The sequence below is a fragment of the Typopeltis vanoorti genome, chromosome 7 (genome assembly GCF_054136105.1).
Source record: "Typopeltis vanoorti isolate ZY-2024b chromosome 7, IOZ_Tvanoo_1.0, whole genome shotgun sequence".
NCBI lineage: Eukaryota > Metazoa > Arthropoda > Arachnida > Uropygi > Thelyphonidae > Typopeltis > Typopeltis vanoorti.
The window spans coordinates 97247426-97266338 of NC_143555.1; the positions used below are offsets into that span (position 1 = coordinate 97247426).

Sequence of the window (18913 nt, forward strand, 5' to 3'; positions counted from 1 at the left end):
CTTTTTCTACTTCAAGTATGGATATGTATTCCTGATTGTATGCCTGTTGAGTGTTTTTTTAACACTGTGCTATCACTGTTTGTTTCATTTAGCAATTTTTCAAAGTAATTACTCCATACTTCAAGGATATCTTTTTCTCTTGTTTTCATGTCACCTTTATCATCTCTAACTCCTTTTACAGCACTCTTTCCTCCATTTCTAAGCTTCTTCAACAACCTACAGAATATCTTACAACCTTCTTGATATTTATTTTCTATGTTCTTGCCAAAGTCCTCCCATGACTTTTGTTTAGCTAGTTTTACACAGTGTTTATTCTCGTAGACAGGCTTATACGTTGGTTATGCATTTCTAAATAACTTAGGGAATTGAAACAACGTAGATCCGAATATAAATTAAATTATATTTTAATAGATATTTCCGATATTTCGGCAATGTCACATTGCCATTTTCTAAAGGAACTTACAAAAAGGCAGGTGCACACAGGCAAAAACAAAAACTATTAAAATATAATTTAATTTACATTCGGATCTACGTTGTTTCAATTCCCTAAGTTATTTAGAAATTACACAGTGTTTAGCTTTCTTACATTTGTCTCTGTATTCTCTAAGAGCACAAGCTGATTTATTTGCCAGGAAATTTTGATATGCTTTCTTCTTTTCCTTCACCGCCTCTTTAACTTCTTGTGTTCACCATGGAGTTCTGAGTTTTCTATCCTTGCAGACAACCCCAAACATGCCTCTCTGGCTGAATCACTAAGGGTTTGATTCAAGGTTTGCCAGTGAATCTCCAAGGTTTGGTTTTTGTTCTCAAACTCTTTCATTTTTTTTCCCAATAATCCTTGTGTATTTTAGATCTACAGTTCACATCTGAGAGCTGCTCAACTTTTATTCGCTTTAAAACTTTCTTACGTGTCATTCTTTTCAATATGAAATTCAATTTTATTCTGCTCAAGACTAAATAGTGTTCGCTTCCAATTTCAACTCCTCTGTACACTCTGGTGTCCAGCACCAGGGAGAAAATATCACCAATAAACTCAATGAGACTTTTCTTATTCCTTGCCTCTTCTCTCCATGTGATTTTGAGCACATTTTTATATTGGAATATGGTGTTAGTAATAACCAGTCCATTTCCTGAGCAGAAATCCAACAGGTATTTGCCATTATTATTAACTTTCTCCAAATTTTCCCAAAACGTTTTTGTATGTCTGACAATCACTTCCAACTCTGCTATTTAGATCCCCAATGAAGACCAACTTTTCCTTTTTCATTGTGTCAGTAGCTTTCTCTAGAGCCTCAAAAAATTCCCCCACTTCTACCTTAGTAGAACCCTCTGTGGGACCATAGGCACAAATAAATCTCATTGTCTAGTTCCCCATTCTCATATTTGCCCATATCACTCTACTTGACACTGCCTGCCATTCAAGAAGATTAGTCTCGTATTTAGTGTTGAATACTATGGCTACCCCTTCTTTTTCTTGCTTGTCATTGCCTGAATATAACATTTTGTATTTATTGCTCAGAAAGATCTCACCAGTTTTTGTCTTTTTTCTTTCAGTCACCCCTTTTATGTTGATCTGGTACTTATCTAATTCCTCAGCTAACTAGCTTCATTTCTTTGCCATTCAGACTTCTTATTTCGATAGTACCGATCTTTAACTCTGGTGATGTTGAGTGGGGTGCGCTTTCAGATTTGTTCCAGTAGCTGACTTTTCGCTGTTCGCCCTGGTTCCCTGGCAAAAACAACTGAGGCCTTGTTTAACCGGGCGATGCCTCAGCCAGCATGAAATTTTGTCATGTTGTACCATCATTTTGTATATTGGTTTAAGCCAATAAGAATACAATTTGGTCGGCTAAATCCCAAATTGCCAGCCCATCATCGTTCGTTCAGTATCCAGGTGCGCCACGAGAAGGTGAGGATTGGACATTAGGTCATAAGCCCTGGTTGGTTCTTTTCTTATGACCTTTAAAGGCTATGTGGAGGTCTCCTCTCAGTTATACAACGTTGACCCTTAAGCATGGACTAGTTATTACTAATGCTCAGTTCTAAGATAAAAATGTGCACAAATTCGCATGCAGAGAAGATACAAGAAATAGGAAAAGACTCAATGAATATGCTATTGCTGATAACAATGTTTTCGCACTGGTTCAGAACACAAAAGAGAATAGAGGATTTGAAATTGGAAGTGATCAGCATTTAGTCTTGAGCAGACAAAAATCATTCAAGAAATAATGAAAGTGTTTAAAAACAGGAACTAAACCTAGGAGATTCTGTGGCAAATGCTGAAGAAAACATTGATTCAACCAGAGACGCATGTGGTGCGGTTATCTGCAAGAATAGAAAAATCAAAACTCCATGGTCGACTTAGAAAGTTAAGGAGGAGGTCAAAGAAAAAGAAGAAAGCATACTGAAAGTTTCTGGCATGTAAGTCAGCTTGTGCTCTTAGAGAATACAGACAAAAATGTAAGAAAGTCAAGCACTGTGTAAAACTTAGCTAAACAAAAGTCCTGGGAAGGCTTTGGTAAGAACATAGAAAATAAATATCAGGAAGGTGGCAAAATGTTCTGGAGACTATTAAAGAAGCTTAGAAATGGAAGAAAGAGTACTGTAGAAAGAATCAGAGATGATAAAGGTTGTATAAAAACTGAAGATAAGAATACCCTAGATGTCTGGAGTAATTACTTTGAAAGATTGCTAAATGAAACAAACAGTGTCAGCAAGGTGATATTAAAAAAATAAAAATAAAAAAAAACAGGAATACAGTCAGGAATACATATCCATGCTTGAAGTAGAAAAAGCTATCAAAAAGCTGAAATGTGGAAAGGCAGCTGAAGTAGATGAAAGTCAACAAGAAATGTTCAAAAATGGAGGTATGGAATTACAAGGGTTGAATTCTAGATGATTGGAGTAGACCTCCCATAGTATCCATTTATAAAAAGGGAAACAAAACTAATATGAGAATTATAAAGAAATTTTCCTACTGAGTGTACTTAACATTTATGCAAGTATACTTGAGAAATGGCTAAGAAGGATTGTGGTAGGGGAACTTGGTGGAGACCAAGCTGGATTCAGGCCAAATAAAGTTTGGATCAGATTTTCACTTTAAGAGTAATATTGAAAAATCATGGGAATATTATCAAGGATCTGAATTTAAGTTTTGTAGATCTGAAAAAGGCATATGACAAGGTACTAAGAGGAAAGCTATTCAAAACGCTACAGTTATATGGTGTCAATAGGCATTATATCTAGCAATACTTAGTGTTTATTTGAGCTGTGAGTCAGCAGTTAGAATTGAAGGAGGTACAGAAAGAAAGATGATTTGATATTAAATCTGGTGTCAGACAATAATGTATATTATCCCCTCTGTTATTCATCATCAATATGGATCACATTATGAAAGAAAGTGATATTAAACCTGTTATCAAAATTCGAGATGTTAATGTCAGCTCTTTGCTTTATGCAGACGATGTTATATTCCTAAATAAATCCAGTACAAGTCTGCAAGATTCTCTGACTTAATTACATAACGGTTATAATAAATTTGGTATGAAAATCAGCAATAAAAAAAAACAATGAAAATAGGCAGAAAGACTGAAATTATCAACTGCATCCTGAATAGAGAGCCTATAGAACAAGCAAAATATTTCAGTTAATTAGGCACAATTTTAGTGAATTTTCAGTGAAGGCAGAGACTATACTGTAAATTAAATATGGAAATAGATAACTGAATTAGTAAAGCTAGGATGGTTGGAAGTCAACTGAATAAATTTATAAGGAATTTATTCAGTTCACTTCCTACCATAAGAGAGAAATTAGTCAAACCACTAAATTAGCTGTATACAATACAATGTTCAAACCAACTTCAACTTATGGATCTGAGATCTGGGTTAGAAATAAAACTTGATCAAAGACTGAAGACCACAGAAATGAGAGTACAGAGAAAGATCAGTCGAGTCAACAGATGGCATTAATGGCATTATTACATTAAAAATCAGGATATCAGGAAAGAACTTGCCATTGTTAGCATTCAGTTAATGTGTTAGTAGAGCTAATCTCAGGTGATAGGGTCACTTAAATGGAATGGGAGAGGAAACATTAGCAAAACAAGTATTCTTTTCCAGGTTGGCAAGTAAAAGACCCAGAGGAAAACCAACATATAGGTGGATTGTTACAGTGAAAAGTGATTTAGAAGACAGAAATTTAAATCTTATAATACTGGAGTCTTGACAGATAGCAGATTAACTTGGAGGAAAATTGTTGATAGGAGGTTAGTAATGATGTAACTTTTCATGTAGTACTATTATAATATCCTCTAACCATCTGTAGATACATGTCAGGAATTTGATGATGACCATTTTATTCACACTCACACACAAACTTGAAAATTATGGGTCAAGGCTTTTCTAGCAGCAGTTATAAAATGTCTGCAAAAACAAAAATTAACATATTCAATCAACGAATCTAACATATATATATATATATATAGAGAGAGAGAGAGAGAGAGAGAGAGAGTCAATAATAGGAGGGAGAAAACTTGACTAATCCTGTCCTTGAAATTTAAAATACTTTCCAAAACAATCCTTGAACAATGTGTATTAACAGATGCTCTCCAAGTAAACAGCAGCAGCAAAGTACCTTGCGCATAATTACAAAAAGAATGGAAATCAATACCTATACCCAGTACCGTCGACAGTGTGTAGCATAGAGGCAGTCTGCCTCACGGGCGCAGCGTAATGAGGGTGCTCGTTCAGTCATATTGCAGTAGGCGCTGCCACTACACTAACAATTCCTGTTAGCGTAGCAAGTGCGGAAAGAAGTTTTACCAAGCTTAAACTGATTAAACATTATTTGCAAACAGCAATGACCCAAGAAAAATTAGTTGGCCTATATTGATAGAGGCCGACATAGCTTATAATTTAAATTTAGAAGAGCTTATAAAGTTTTATTGTGCAATATCCCTGTAGAGCAAACATTTAATTAATATTATGTAATCGTTTTGCATTAATGTTTCTCTTGTGATAAAAACAAAACAGCAATTGGAGATTTTCTTATACTTTTGTCTTATAATCCATCAGGGGCGATATGTAATTGTCTGACTCAGGGCACGATCTAATCTGGCACCAGCCCTGCCTATACCTTCCGCTGTACTTTACTGCAATGTATTCCGTGTCTATCTAAGTAGGAACAAATATTTTATTGATTTATTGCACAAGATTTAACTATCTAATGAGGAACAAGAACACACCTCTGGAATTCTCATTTATCTGACACTATCAAGTCCAGCACGTCGTATAATTTGCTTTTCAACCTTCAATCACAAAAGTTCATAATACATTCACCACTAAATGTAAATTAATTTATCCTCATTAAGATTCAGCGATTACTCAAACAGAGAAAACCAATATTCTATCCTGGTATTCAATTTTTCTTCTAAACAATTATTTAAAACTCTCACTATCCATTCTGTTTTTACTCCTCTTAAATGTATATTCTTCATATTTCCTTCAGCTGTTCTTTTCATATCACAACATAGCATACTCTGTATTCTCAATGATCTGAAACTGAATGAATGACATCATGACAGCTCACAAACTACAAAGAGCAGTTCAGTAATAGCAGACAAGAAAAGTTGATAAGTGGTATAATGAAGAGGAAGATTATTTTTTACTTGATGTGTATTTATTATAATCTACAGAGAAACGTGTACATGTATTTTAATTTGAAGAATGTAAGGAGATATGTACATCTTAATGATGATGATGCTTGTTGCTGCCAAAATGAAATCATGTTTCCATCAGTGACTTGAATGAGATGTTGCTAAGCTTAACAGGCTCACTAGTCTTCTACTGATAGCAAAAGTGCTGTGGCATTCTCCTTCCAATGGAATATTATTCTGTCAGCCTAAAATCTTATCAATATAATGATATTTAAATATATTTTATTCCAATTTAATAAATGAACTAACAATAAAATTCATGCATACAAAAAATTATGTACACATCTTTACAACCTTTTGTAGATTTAGTACTGTAGGTGGACTAAGGTAAGATAATCTTAAAAAGCAGACTATATGACAGCATACATACCCCTGCTCTAGAGACCAAATATATTACTTTTCAAGCTACTTGAGACCTCTAACAAACAGAATAGTGGTCTAATCTAGGTGAAGAAAATCTGCCACCAACAAACACAAACATCCATGCCACAACAGGATTTAAACCTACAGCATGTTGTAGAGTGATGTGCAATTCATTTGACCTATTAGGCTGGTAGTGACAGTGTGTGTGGTAATGAAAATACCTTAAGCTGAACCAGAGATTCCAGATATTGTATCAATACATTCTGGTGACAATGGTGGAGACAATTTAGCATCAACAGAAATGATCTGCGAGTTATTTTGGGTTAAGTGATTTTTTGAATTGTGCAACTGGTTAGTAGAGATTACATATGCTCCTCGACATATTAGACGGATAATCCTATTGAAGTACTGTCCTTTTTGACAATTAATTTTCTTGTTTAAGATATTTTTAAGAGCAAAATCATAAAAATCATTATTTTAAGAGCTTGGAAATTAAGAATAAAAGAACCAGCAACACACACACAAGACAATGAAATAACTGAATGGCTAACACAAAATTTTTGAGCTGTCTTCTGTGCAATAAGTTACAAAAAAACAAAATAGTGGAATAAAATGTATTAGCAATAAGGTATATGATGTTATTTATGTGACAATCCAATAAGTTAAGTGTAACATGCCAAGAGAGTTCAATAGGTCACATTTTCTGTAATGTCAAATGAATCATATCATGCATCTCATTGTTAAACTTGTGATTAAACATGATTAAACTTGTGATTAAACATTGTTAAACATGTCCTTGATACATCCAAAAATTTTGCCACTAAAAAAAATTATGGAAATGATATGCTTTCATTCTTTGTTTACAAACTATGAAAACAACCTATCCCTTTTATTTATTTTTTTACTTATGAAAGTAAGTTGTTGGGGTGCTTAAAGGTCAAAGCTGTATAACTGAAAGGAGACCTCCACATAGCCTTTAAAGGAATTCAGAGAACCGACCAGGGCTTCTGACCTAATGTCCAATCCTCACCTTCTCGTGGTGCACCTGGATACTGAATGAACGATGATGGGCTGGCAATTTGGGATTTAGTCGGCCAAATCGCATTCTTACTGGCTAAAACCAAAATACAAAATGATGGTACGACATGACAAAATTTCATGCTGGCTGGGGCGTCGCCCGGTTAAACAAGGCCCCCGTTGTTTTCGCCAGGGAACCAGGGCAAACAGCGAAAAGTTAGCTACTGGAACAAATCTGAAAACACACCCCAACTCAACATCACCAGAGTTAAAGATCGGTACTATCAACATACGAAGCCTGAATGGCAAAGAAATGGAGCTAGCTGAGGAATTAGATAAGTACCAGATCGACATAAAAGGGGTGACTGAAACAAAAAAGACAAAAATTGGTGAGATCTTTCTGAGCAATAAATACAAAATGTTATATTCAGGCAATGACAATCAATGAAAAGAAGGAGTAGCCATAGTATTCAACACTAAATATGAGGCTAATCTTGAATGGCAGACAATCTCAAGTAGAATGATGTGGGCAAATATCAGAATGCAGAACTAGACAATGAGACTTATTTGTGCCTATGGCAGAAGGTTCTACTAAAGTAGAACTGGAGGAATTTTTTAAGGCTTTAGAAAAAGCAACTGACACAATGAAAAAGGAAATGCTGGTCCTTGTTGGGGATCTAAATAGCACTGTAGGAAATGATTGTCAGACATACAAAAATATTTTGGAAAAATTTGGAGAAAAGAGCAAAGCTAATAATAATGGCAAATACCTGTTGGATTTCTGCTCAGGACATGGGCAGGTTATTACTAACACTATATTCCAACATAAAAATGTACACAAATTCACATGGAGAGAAGAAAAAAAATACCCACTTAGTCTAACCCATATTACAAACTTACTTACACTGGTGTCCAAAAGGTAAGGACAAATTTTTTACCTGTAAAAATGAAAGTAATGAAAAAATTTTCAAGACTACAGCCAAATGTGGACATAAATTTATTGCCAGCACAGTAATAAATTTTATTACCAAAAAATTGTTATAAATTTCATACAAATTAAATTGCAATAATTTTTTGACAAAAGTTACATATTTCCTAAGGACATAGTTAATAAATTAACATACACTGCTTAAAGAAAACTATGTAGAGAGAGCCATTTCAGTGTGGAACATGTCAACCCAAAACCGTGATGCAGCTTTCACAATGTCGTACCATGCTAAGCACCAAGTGATTCAGGGTTTCTTGATGCAAACTGGCCCACTCCTGCTTCAGAGCAAGGATAAGGCCTTGTTTGTTTTCTGGAGAGGAATTTCAAACAGCAATTTCAAAATGCGTCTTCCTACTGCTTCCCAAATGTGTTCTAGGGAGTTGAGATATGGGGAGCATGCTAGCCACTTGATTCGATTAATATCCTTGGTCTCCAGAAGTATCTCCACTGCTCGTGTATGATGTGGTGTGGCCTACAGAACCACAGAACGATCGAACATGACGTTCAAAAAAACTTCATTGCAATATCATTCACCAGTCATAGTACCTTTTTCCAGAACTTGTAGCTCAGTGCATCCATTAAGCATAATGCCTCCCCACACCACCACCACATCTATCCCTTTCAAGAACATTCTTGCAATGGTAAGCAGTATCACTTTCACGCCAGATCAAGTGTCACTAGAATCATTAGAAAGACTAAAATGACTCATCTGTTAAAGAGTAAATTAGCCCATTGCTGTTTTGTCCAATTTTTATGGATACACCACTGAAAACATGCTCTACGATGAGCTGTGAATAAAGGAACATAGACTACAGGCGCCTTTGGGCATATAGGTCTACTTGTCGTAGATGCCTTGCCGCAGTTTGTCAAGATAGCAGCATATCTGTGCTTGAATGGAACTGACTTGCAAGATGACCCAAGTCATCTTGCAAGTCAGTTCCATTACGTTTTGCTATTATAACCAAATGCTCCATGGTGACCTCATAGCAAACATCTGGAACACAACAGTGGAACATCACCATTAGCTTGAAACATTGCCCAGAGCCTTTAAACACAATTCGCTTAGCACAGCCTTTTATCATGTTGAGCACTACCATGTGATCCTTTTGTGCATGATTCAAAAATTTGAACGTGTACCTGCTTCCTACTCAAAATTGTCAGTTATACAAGTTTCCACAAGCTGATTCATCTGAATCTGCAACTGTAATCTTCAAGGTAGTGTTTATCCTTAGGTTTTGGACACCAGCATATTTAATTCAGCAAACTACACATGTATATATACATAATGGGTCACAAAAAATTATACTGAAAAATACTAGTCCCCAGTTATATAAAGTTCGGGAAATGCATCTATAGTATAAATCAGATGTGGTATCAATTGAGTGGTGAATAATAAGCATTTACTATAATTCTTCTTATAATAATATTAATTTTTATAGCTCTATAAATGCCTTAGTGGTTAATATTGCTCTATTAATCATTAAGCCAGTCATAAAATAAACTTTTCAAAAACTCACCAAGTTATTTGGAAGTAATGTCCAATGATTTTCATCAAAATCATCACCATGCTGATTAACCTGATTGCTAGGTGGACGTGACCCTCTTGGTGGAATATTCTGGCCACCAGAAGCCATTTTTACCCTATATATTAAAAACATGTGACACCAATAAACAAAAACTTTCAAAAATGACAGGAACAACATACAAATATTATTAAGAATACAAATAATACTAATTGCAAATAATTTTTACTGCCCAATCTTAATATTCCAAAATAAATGGAATATTTACACTATTACCATTAACAAATGAAGAGAACCAACGAGAGCCAACCTTCTGACCAAATGTCCAATCCATACTTTCTTGTGGCGCATCACAAGGTAAGGCAAAGGAAAGGATTGGACATATGGGAGGAGAAGAGTCTGGAAAGTTCTGATAAACACCTAGAGGTGTTTATCAGAACTTTCCAGACTCTTCCAGAACTTTCAAAAACAAAAATTAACAAATTTTTATATCTTCTTACATATCCTAAAAGAAAATATATTTTCTGAAAAAACATTTTTGTAAAAATATTTATATACGAAAAAAAAGTTATAAAACATTTTATATAAAAAAACATTTTTGTTCTAGGTGCTTATCAGAACTCTCCAAATCACCCCCCATATATCCATTTGGATACTGAACAAATGAATGAATGAGGATGGGCTGAAAAGTGGAATTAAGCCAATCAAATTGTATTTTGGTTGAACCAGACAAACATTCATAACTTATTTTATTTTATTAATTTAATTTTTTTTAAATTATTTTATAATTTTAAAAATTATAAAAGGATGTTTATTAAGTGGCTTATATTTTGCAGGATTTCAAACTAGGATTCTTTTCAGAGCAAGGACTAAGACTGCTTTCTCTCTACCCACATATAGTACAGTGACATTCTTCAAGGACATATTATTATTATTATTCAGGCCTCCATGGAGTCAAAAGACTCATCGTGGGAGGTCCTTCCTAAGAACATAAAGTCTGTCAAGACTCATCGAGGGGAAGGTCTCCCCTAAGAAACACAAAGTCTATCATACCACTTCTTAAACTCATTGACCGTTCTTGCTCTCACCACTCCATCAGACAATGCATCCCACGGTTCAACCACCCTCCACGCAAAGAAACCATTCCTCATCCTCTTGCTCACAGTTTCCTTTCGTAACTTCCAGGGATGGCCTCTTGTCATCACTCCTTCCCGCTCTTCAACCAAGAGAAAGAACTCCCCAGTGTCAACCCTGTAACCACCTCTCAACAGTTTAAAAGTCTCAATCATATCACCTCTCCTTCTTCTATCCACCAAACTCTGCAGTCCACATTCCCTCAGCCGATCCTCATAACTATCCTTGTACAGTCCTGGAACCATCTTTGTCATCCATCTTTGTATCCTTTCCACAGTTAATTTATCCCCTTGCAATCCTGGAGACCAAATCTGAGAACAATAGTCCAAGTGTGGTCTGATCAGAGACTTATACAACGGAATGATAACTCTCTTATCTCTGCAGGTCAGTGTCCTTCTCATAATTGCAGCAATCCTCTGTGTTACCTTCTCCACCTTTGCAATATGTCCCCTAAACTTCGGGTTTCTATCAATCATCAACCCCAGATCTCTCATCTCCCCTACTTCCTCCAGTATAACTCTTCCCATAGAGTATGCAGCATCCCATCGATGTTTCCCAAACCTCAAGACCTTACATTTTGCTGCATTAAACTGACATCCCCATTCATTTCCCATCTATCTAGCTTATTCAAATCCTCTTGCAGGGCTACCACATCTGCACTATTACTAATAATCCTTCCCAGCTTCGCATCATCTGCAAACAACTGAATATCCCCTTGCAATCCACTGGCAATGTCATTGATATAAAGGTTAAACAATATAGGTCCTAGTACTGAGCCCTGTGGGACCCCACTTGTAACCCTCTGCCTCCTTGAAACTGCTCCACCATACACAACCCTCTGATACCTATCAGACAGCCAATCCTGAATCCAGTTGACACCAATCTGATATCCAGACCCATATGCTGCAACTTAAATATCAGCTTATCATGTGGCATCCTGTCAAATGCCTTTGCTAAGTCTAAGAAAATTGCAGTATATGCCTTTCCCTCATCTAATGTTCTTGTAACTTTATTATAAAAGGCTAGCATATTGCTAAAACAAGAGCGCCCTTTCACAAATCCATGTTGACTCTCACAGATAACATTACCCTCATCTGCCCAATGCTGTATACGGTCCCTCACTACTTTCTCCAAGATCTTAACAACTACTGATGACACACAGACTGGCCTAAATATACAATATACAATATCAATATAAGGACCAATAACTTTCCCCCGACCAATGGAACAGCAGTTATGATACAATTTAATGGAATAATTACAGCACAAAGTGAAATAATTAAACAGTAAGTTTAATCTTTTCAATATTTTGTCTCTGTCACAGAGACATCTTCAGGAATACAATGTTAAAATAAAAACACACAAGAAACGATAAGTGGAAGAAATGAAATTAGACCAAAGTCTTATGAGGTGTACCCTCTATGGATGCTGTTGGCTAGCCTTACATGCTGGATGGATGGGAAGCCTAAGAATTAAAGAATTAAAATTTGATCCTGATGTTGTTGGCAACATCAAGAGGTAATTTGCACATACACACACACACACCATGCTCTATATGCCATATGATTTCTAAACTAGGAACTTGCTGAGGCACTAATGCAAAGTTGTGACCAAGGATAAGCACACAAATAATTGTTTTGTTGAGTCTGTCTGCCATTACACGTATGAGCGACCAGTGAGTAAGTTGATGAGAAAGTTGCAAAGTGTGGAAGGCAGACCATAGTAGTCACAATTTTTAAGTAACACCTTGGCAGTTTGCTAAGTAGTCCCTGTGCCAAACCCAATCGAATGCCCTTGAAATGTCTAGAACAACTACGAAGTTTTCCAAATTTTTCCATGGCTTGAGTCCATAGGTGGGTAGTGAAAGCTAGATCAGTTACAGATCGCGAGCAGTTTGTCAACAGGTTAACGACAGCTTGTAGCAGTTGACTTTGCAGCTGATAAGAAATACGAAGATTAAAGTTTTAAATATGTTTATCTTTTATCTTCTGCAATTCTTTATGGGCCAATTTCTCAAAAATATCAAACAGAATATTACAAAGATTGGGATCGAGAATAGGAGAGTTCAACTTGAAGAGAGCTAATAACTGTATTAATAAGAAATAATTTAGCATGAACAGCAGTGATTTATTCATGAAGCAAAGCAATGTAGATGCAAAGAATCTTAGGAGAGTGAAATTTTGTTTAAAAACTTAATGCATGTATAAATAATTTCTCCCCTCTATTTACAACCAAAATCTTCGGAGTATGCTGTATGATACTTCTGAAAAATTGGTCGGTAAAAGATAAATATTTTTTTAAATTTATTATATACATGTATTCACAAGAGAGTAATTTCATTACTGCAAACAGAAACTAACTGGTCATCATCAGTGCATCAGCATAATCAGATAAAAATAAAACTTTAACCTGATTTAACCATAATTCTAAAAAAAGAGATAAACATATTAAAAAAAATTTAATAATCTTCGTAGTTGTTTTTCTCGACAACAAAGTCAGCTGCTACAAGTTATTCACCTGTCATCAAAAAGATTTGGCGAAACAGCCATTTGTGTGCTTAGCCTTGGTCACAACTTTTAAGTAACACCTTGGCAAGAGATTATATAGCATATAAAGTGTGGCATGTGCAACTTACCTCCTAATGCCAACAACAACATCAAGCTCAAAGTAGCTAACATCTTATCACAAACATTGCTACAAAAAAGAAATTTCTCCAATTTCTCCATAAACTAAGTAAACTCTGCAAAGACAACAACCTAATCATTACTAGAGCTGACAAAGGTGCACTACTGTTGTCCTCAATTCCAGCAATTATAATCGGAAAATGAATGTCTGCTCGGAGACTGCACCACTTATAAACCACTAGATTATGTATGATCTTACCAAGTGTCAGAAAACAACATTAAAAAGACTTTTAAAAGATGTCACATCTTGGTCTCCTGAAGATGTTAAAGAACTAAAGATTTTAGTTCCCCGACCAGATATACAAATTGCAAAAAATTCATAAACTCAAATATCCTCTCTGTCCCACAGTAGAAGCAACTGACCTCCCCCTCCTTTAAATTAGCCAAACAGTTAGCTAAATCTTTATTTCCACTAAAAAATTTCACACATTTCAAATCCTTAATCCAGAATTTAGCTTTAACACTTTCATTGCCAAGCTGAAAATTGGAATTTTGTGTGGTGGCCAAATTTTTTTTATTTAGTTAGCGACGTCCACGCGATATCGCATGATTGGCAATGAACATGTTTAACAATAATGATAACATAGTGAGTTTTATGACTAAACAAACACACTTAATAACCACAGTAATAAGTTTTGATAAGTAAATATTTCATCCTAAGTATCTTAGGACATCGTTAGTAGAGTTAATTCAAACAATACTAGGAATAACATGCAGTTTGGGTACATGATTACAATGGAATCCCAATATGAATGCAGTAGTGTGTTATAGAATTAAATTAAAATATATCTGGAGGGGGGGGGGGAGATTATAAGATAGCATATATTAAAAAAAATATATATATATTTTACAATTTTGTATGACAATTTTCCATACTTCAGGAAAATAGCAAGAACATCATCACGGTTTAGATCTGGTCTGTGAAGAAGGGCTTCAGCACTTTCTTTATATAAACGTTCATGTTTATATAAAAATCTATGTAGAAGTTTGGCCTTTTTCCAATGGATCCTATGGTTTAGGTTTTCAACTCCGTGTTGTGTGAAGCCAGATTTCTGCAGTTTGATAAGACGGACATGATCTTGATGTTCCGAAATGCGTTTATGAACAGATCTACCAGTCTGTCCATAGTAAGACAATTTACAGGAGCCGGAACCTCATACACGTCAGGTAGCATCAGAGGGTGCGAGTTTGTCTTTAGGAGAATGTAACAATTTATAGATCTGGTTGATTGGTTTGTAGGTAGTAGCAAGTTTGTATTTCTTCATAATTTTTGAGATGTTTGGAGATGCCTTTGACATAAGGTATGGGACATAACCTACGGGCTTGTTCTTGTCTAGGTTGATGTGTGGGGGAAGTAACTGATGATATGATTTTTTGAGTTGTTTTAAGATTGTACCCATTTAGTATGGCTGTATTTTTTATTAATTTCAATTCTTCATTTAGAGATCCTTCAGAGGAGCAGAATTGGTGTGCTCTGGTTCTCTAAATCACGAATAATCAAAAATACAGCCATACTAAATGGATACAATCTTAAAACGACGACTCATCATTCCTCACACATCAACCTAGACAAGAAAGTCAGTGCCAGCAAAGGTTGGTCGTTTGGCAGAGTCTCTGCTACCAATGGCTCATGTGAAAAGTTAAGCAAGTTTGAGCAGGGTTAGTAGTCGGAAGGAGATCAATCATTCGATGCTGTTGGCACACTCGTCCTCGATGAGTCTTTGGACTCCCTGGAGGTGTCACATAATAATAATAATAGAACAAGCCCGTAGGATTCCCATACCTTATATCAAAGGCATTCCAAACATCTTTCAAAAATTATGAAGAAATACACACTTGCTAATACCTACAAACCAATCAACCAGATCTATAACTTATTACCTTCTCCTAAAGACAAACTCTCACCTCTGATGCTACCTGGTGTGTACGAGGTTCCATGCTCCTGTAAATTGTCTTACTATGAACAGACAATGACGTTCTTGCTATTCCTAAAGTATGAGAAATTGTCATACAAAATTGTATAAAATAATTTTTTTTCCCTCCAGATATATTTTAATTAAATTCTATAACATGCTACTGCATGCATATTGGGATTCCATTGTAATCATGCACCCTAACTGTAAGTTATTCCTAGTATTATTTGAATTAACTGTATTGACGATGTCCTAAGATACTTAGGATGAAATATTTACTTATTAAAATTTATTACGTGTGTTTGTTTAGTCATGAATTCTCCACAGGTTTCATTGTACAATATAGTGAGCTTTGATGTCACCTTATTCACAAATACTCCCCTTTCTGACACTCTAAATTTACTGAAAAATGAATCCCTCCCTCAACGTTACTGATCTTTTTAATTCTGCTATGCATACTGTTACTTCTCTTGGAAGAGCACCTTATATAAACAGATAGAAGATACTTCCATGGGATCTCCCCTTTCTTCTCCTCTGGCTGATTTCTATATGGAATATTTTGAAAAACATGCTCTTGATAGTGGAGGTCTCAAACCTTCTAGTTGGTTAAGATATACTGATGATGATGTGTTCTCTATTTGGCCACATGGTTCAGACACATTACTCTTTTCCACCTGCACCTCAACAGTCAGCACCCCCAGAATCCAGTTCACTATTGAAAAAGAAAATAATAGCTTGCCTTTTTTAATTAATCTAATGACATGTCTGTCCAATGGCACCCTTTCTTTTGCAGTTTAGAGAAACTCCACAAGTTTACAGAAACTATAAAAGAATGGTGTCAGCAAAGGAGCAAGGAGTGGTTTCTTTGCATAGAGTGGTTGGTGAGTGGAATGCATTGCCTTAGAGCAGAGTTTCCCAACACTAGTGTTCTGCGGAAGGTGAATAAGTGTTCTGCAAGAAGTTCTCCTGGAATTTGTCATTTTAGTTTTCTAAGCATTTTTCACGAATAAATATTTTATAGTGGAAATATTCTGAGGAGAATAATATTCATGAATATGTCGAAAAGCTCAGACCCAGAACGCCTAATAACATCTGTGTAGCAAATGTTAGTGACCAAGCCGTGTAATTTTAAACGTGGAAGTATTCATGAATTATCATTAATTTTCACACATCGAAACCTTTCAACATTTCGGAAAGGGAATACCGCTGTTTATGACCGGTCATAAAAATTGCCTGCAAGTCAATTATAACAATGGGCAGCGTATCCTCTGTTCTCAAAACTGAAGGAAATGACATCTGTATAGCAAATGTCAGTGACCAATCAGCAAGGAAGTATAAAGAAAATTTTTCCACTAAAATTGAAGATCAAGGTAGTCTGTATCTGGTTCTCAAATCTAGTAATACTGAATACTTTCTTCGCAAGTTCGTATTGTGGGGTGCAAGTTTCGAAACCATAGTGCCATAATTTTTTAAAAGTAATATGCCTGCAGATTTAAATTTTAATATCAATAAGAGACAAGGGACTTTGTTTAATTTTGGTATTAAGAAATCTCTTATTGAAGGTTAAAAATTAAACATCCACCACCAGCCTACAAAGCAATCTCCAGGATGTACAAAAGGAGGAGGAAAACTACCAGCACACAGGAGAAAAAGTCTATATTCACTTGTAGTACTTATAATAATATTATAAATTTTTGGTGATTAGAATGGAATATGTCAATGAAAATCAGCACAAATTAATTTAATGATGTTTATGTTTCATGGATGTATAATTAATTATTAATTATCAATTATTAATTAATAATAATAAAAATAGCTAGTTTAACAATTAATTATTAATTAATACATTACAAAATAACCAAGGTGTTCCATGAAAATTTCAGGATTTGTAAAGTGTTCCGTCGTAGGAAAAGTTTGGGAAATGCTGTCTTAGAGTATGGTAAATGCAAACACACTGAATGAGTTTGTCACAGTGTGACGAGCTTTCTGTCTGATGGGATGTATCCACCCCAATGATGGGTCTTTGACTCCACTGAGGTCTGGCATTAATAATAAACAAAATGTGCAAAAAAAATTACCAATTAAAAAATCCATTAACTCAAAATCAATTTTAAACCACAAAAGGTTTAAAACCTATCGTGGGTAGGTGGATGGGAATCACAAACTTCAGAACATTTACTTCTTTGTTGCAAGGTTATACAATGGTTACCATTCAGTATGTAGAATTTATGAAGATAAAAACATATGAGCTGGAGCAACTACTTTATTTATAATTAAGAAAATAACATTTGATGTTTGGACCTTTATATCAAGGTCATTCAGGAAAATATGCATGTGAACAAGACAAGCTACTACACATAAGTACACTAAATCAAACTGCTTTCTTAATCTTTTATGCTAGCCTGACTTCTGGTAAGAAAAAATAAGATAAAATAAAATAATAACATAAAAATTAAAAAAATATAATTAAAATAAAATAATTCTAGACTCTTACAATTACTAATCCATCATCCATCAATCAAGAATGATGGATTAGTAATTCTAAGAGCCTGCAAGAGCATCCAGAACATGATGGCAGAACCCTAACACAAGAAAACCTTAGGATAACAGGAGTATAGAGATTTAATTTGGTGAAGCAGTGCTATCAAGTGTCACTTTACGGTACTGCTTCAGACACTTTCTCATAGGCACTCCTATGAGAAAGTGTCTGAAAAGAGTGTCCGAAAGTGGTCCACTATTAGGCAGATTGACCCCTTCTAAATACAATTAAGAATTCTCAGGGAGATTTTGGTGCACCATCGAAGTGTGAGAGCACAATTCTAAAATCAGTCAGATTTGGGATTTATCAAACCTTACGAACTGAGTAGGAGAGAAGTAGTGTTTTGAATTAAAATACCAAGTATTGGTGTTAATATTTATTTTAGATAAGCTTGGTGAAGAACAAGCTGGATTCAGGACAAATACAGGCTGAGCTGTCAGGATCAGATTTTCACTTTACGACAAATAGTTGAGAAATTATGGGAATATAACAAAGATCTATATTTAAGTTTCGTAGATCTAGAAAAGGCATATGACAATGTGCCAAGAGAGAGAAGCTATTCAAAACGCCACAGTTATATGATGTCAATGGGGCATTATATCAAGCAATATTTAATCTTTATTTGAGTTGTAAGTCAGCAGTTAGAGCTGAAGGAAGCACAGGAAGATGGTTTAATGTTAAACCTGGTGTCAGACAAGGATGTACATTATCTCCTCCGTTATTTATCATCTATATGGATCACATTATGAAGGAAAGCATATTAAACCTGATATCAAAATTTGATATGTTAATCTCAACTCTGCTTTATGTGGATGATGTTATACTTCTAAATAAATCTGCAAGATTCCCTGATTAAACTGAATAACTATTGTAATAGATATGGTATGAAGGTCAGCAATAACATGCCAAAGACAATGAAAACAGGCAGAAAAAATTTAAAATATCAACTGCATTGTGAATGAAGAACCTATAGAACAAGTAAAACGTTTCAGATGCGTAGGAGCAATTTTTAGTGAACATGGTAAATTAAATATGAAAA

General features: G+C 35.1%; 1 protein-coding gene across 5 annotated transcripts in view; it reads right to left on the bottom strand.

Annotated features, from left to right (window-relative positions):
- Positions 1-18913, bottom strand: part of LOC150104886 (uncharacterized) — a 695785-nt gene that overhangs the window by 646982 nt on the left and 29890 nt on the right. For all 5 annotated transcript variants that reach the window (XM_090395398.1, XM_090395401.1, XM_090395397.1 and 2 more), the window contains exon 2: positions 9599-9722. In XM_090395398.1, coding sequence (XP_090251524.1) covers positions 9599-9722 — 124 coding nt within the window. The remainder of the gene's footprint in view (positions 1-9598; positions 9723-18913) is intronic.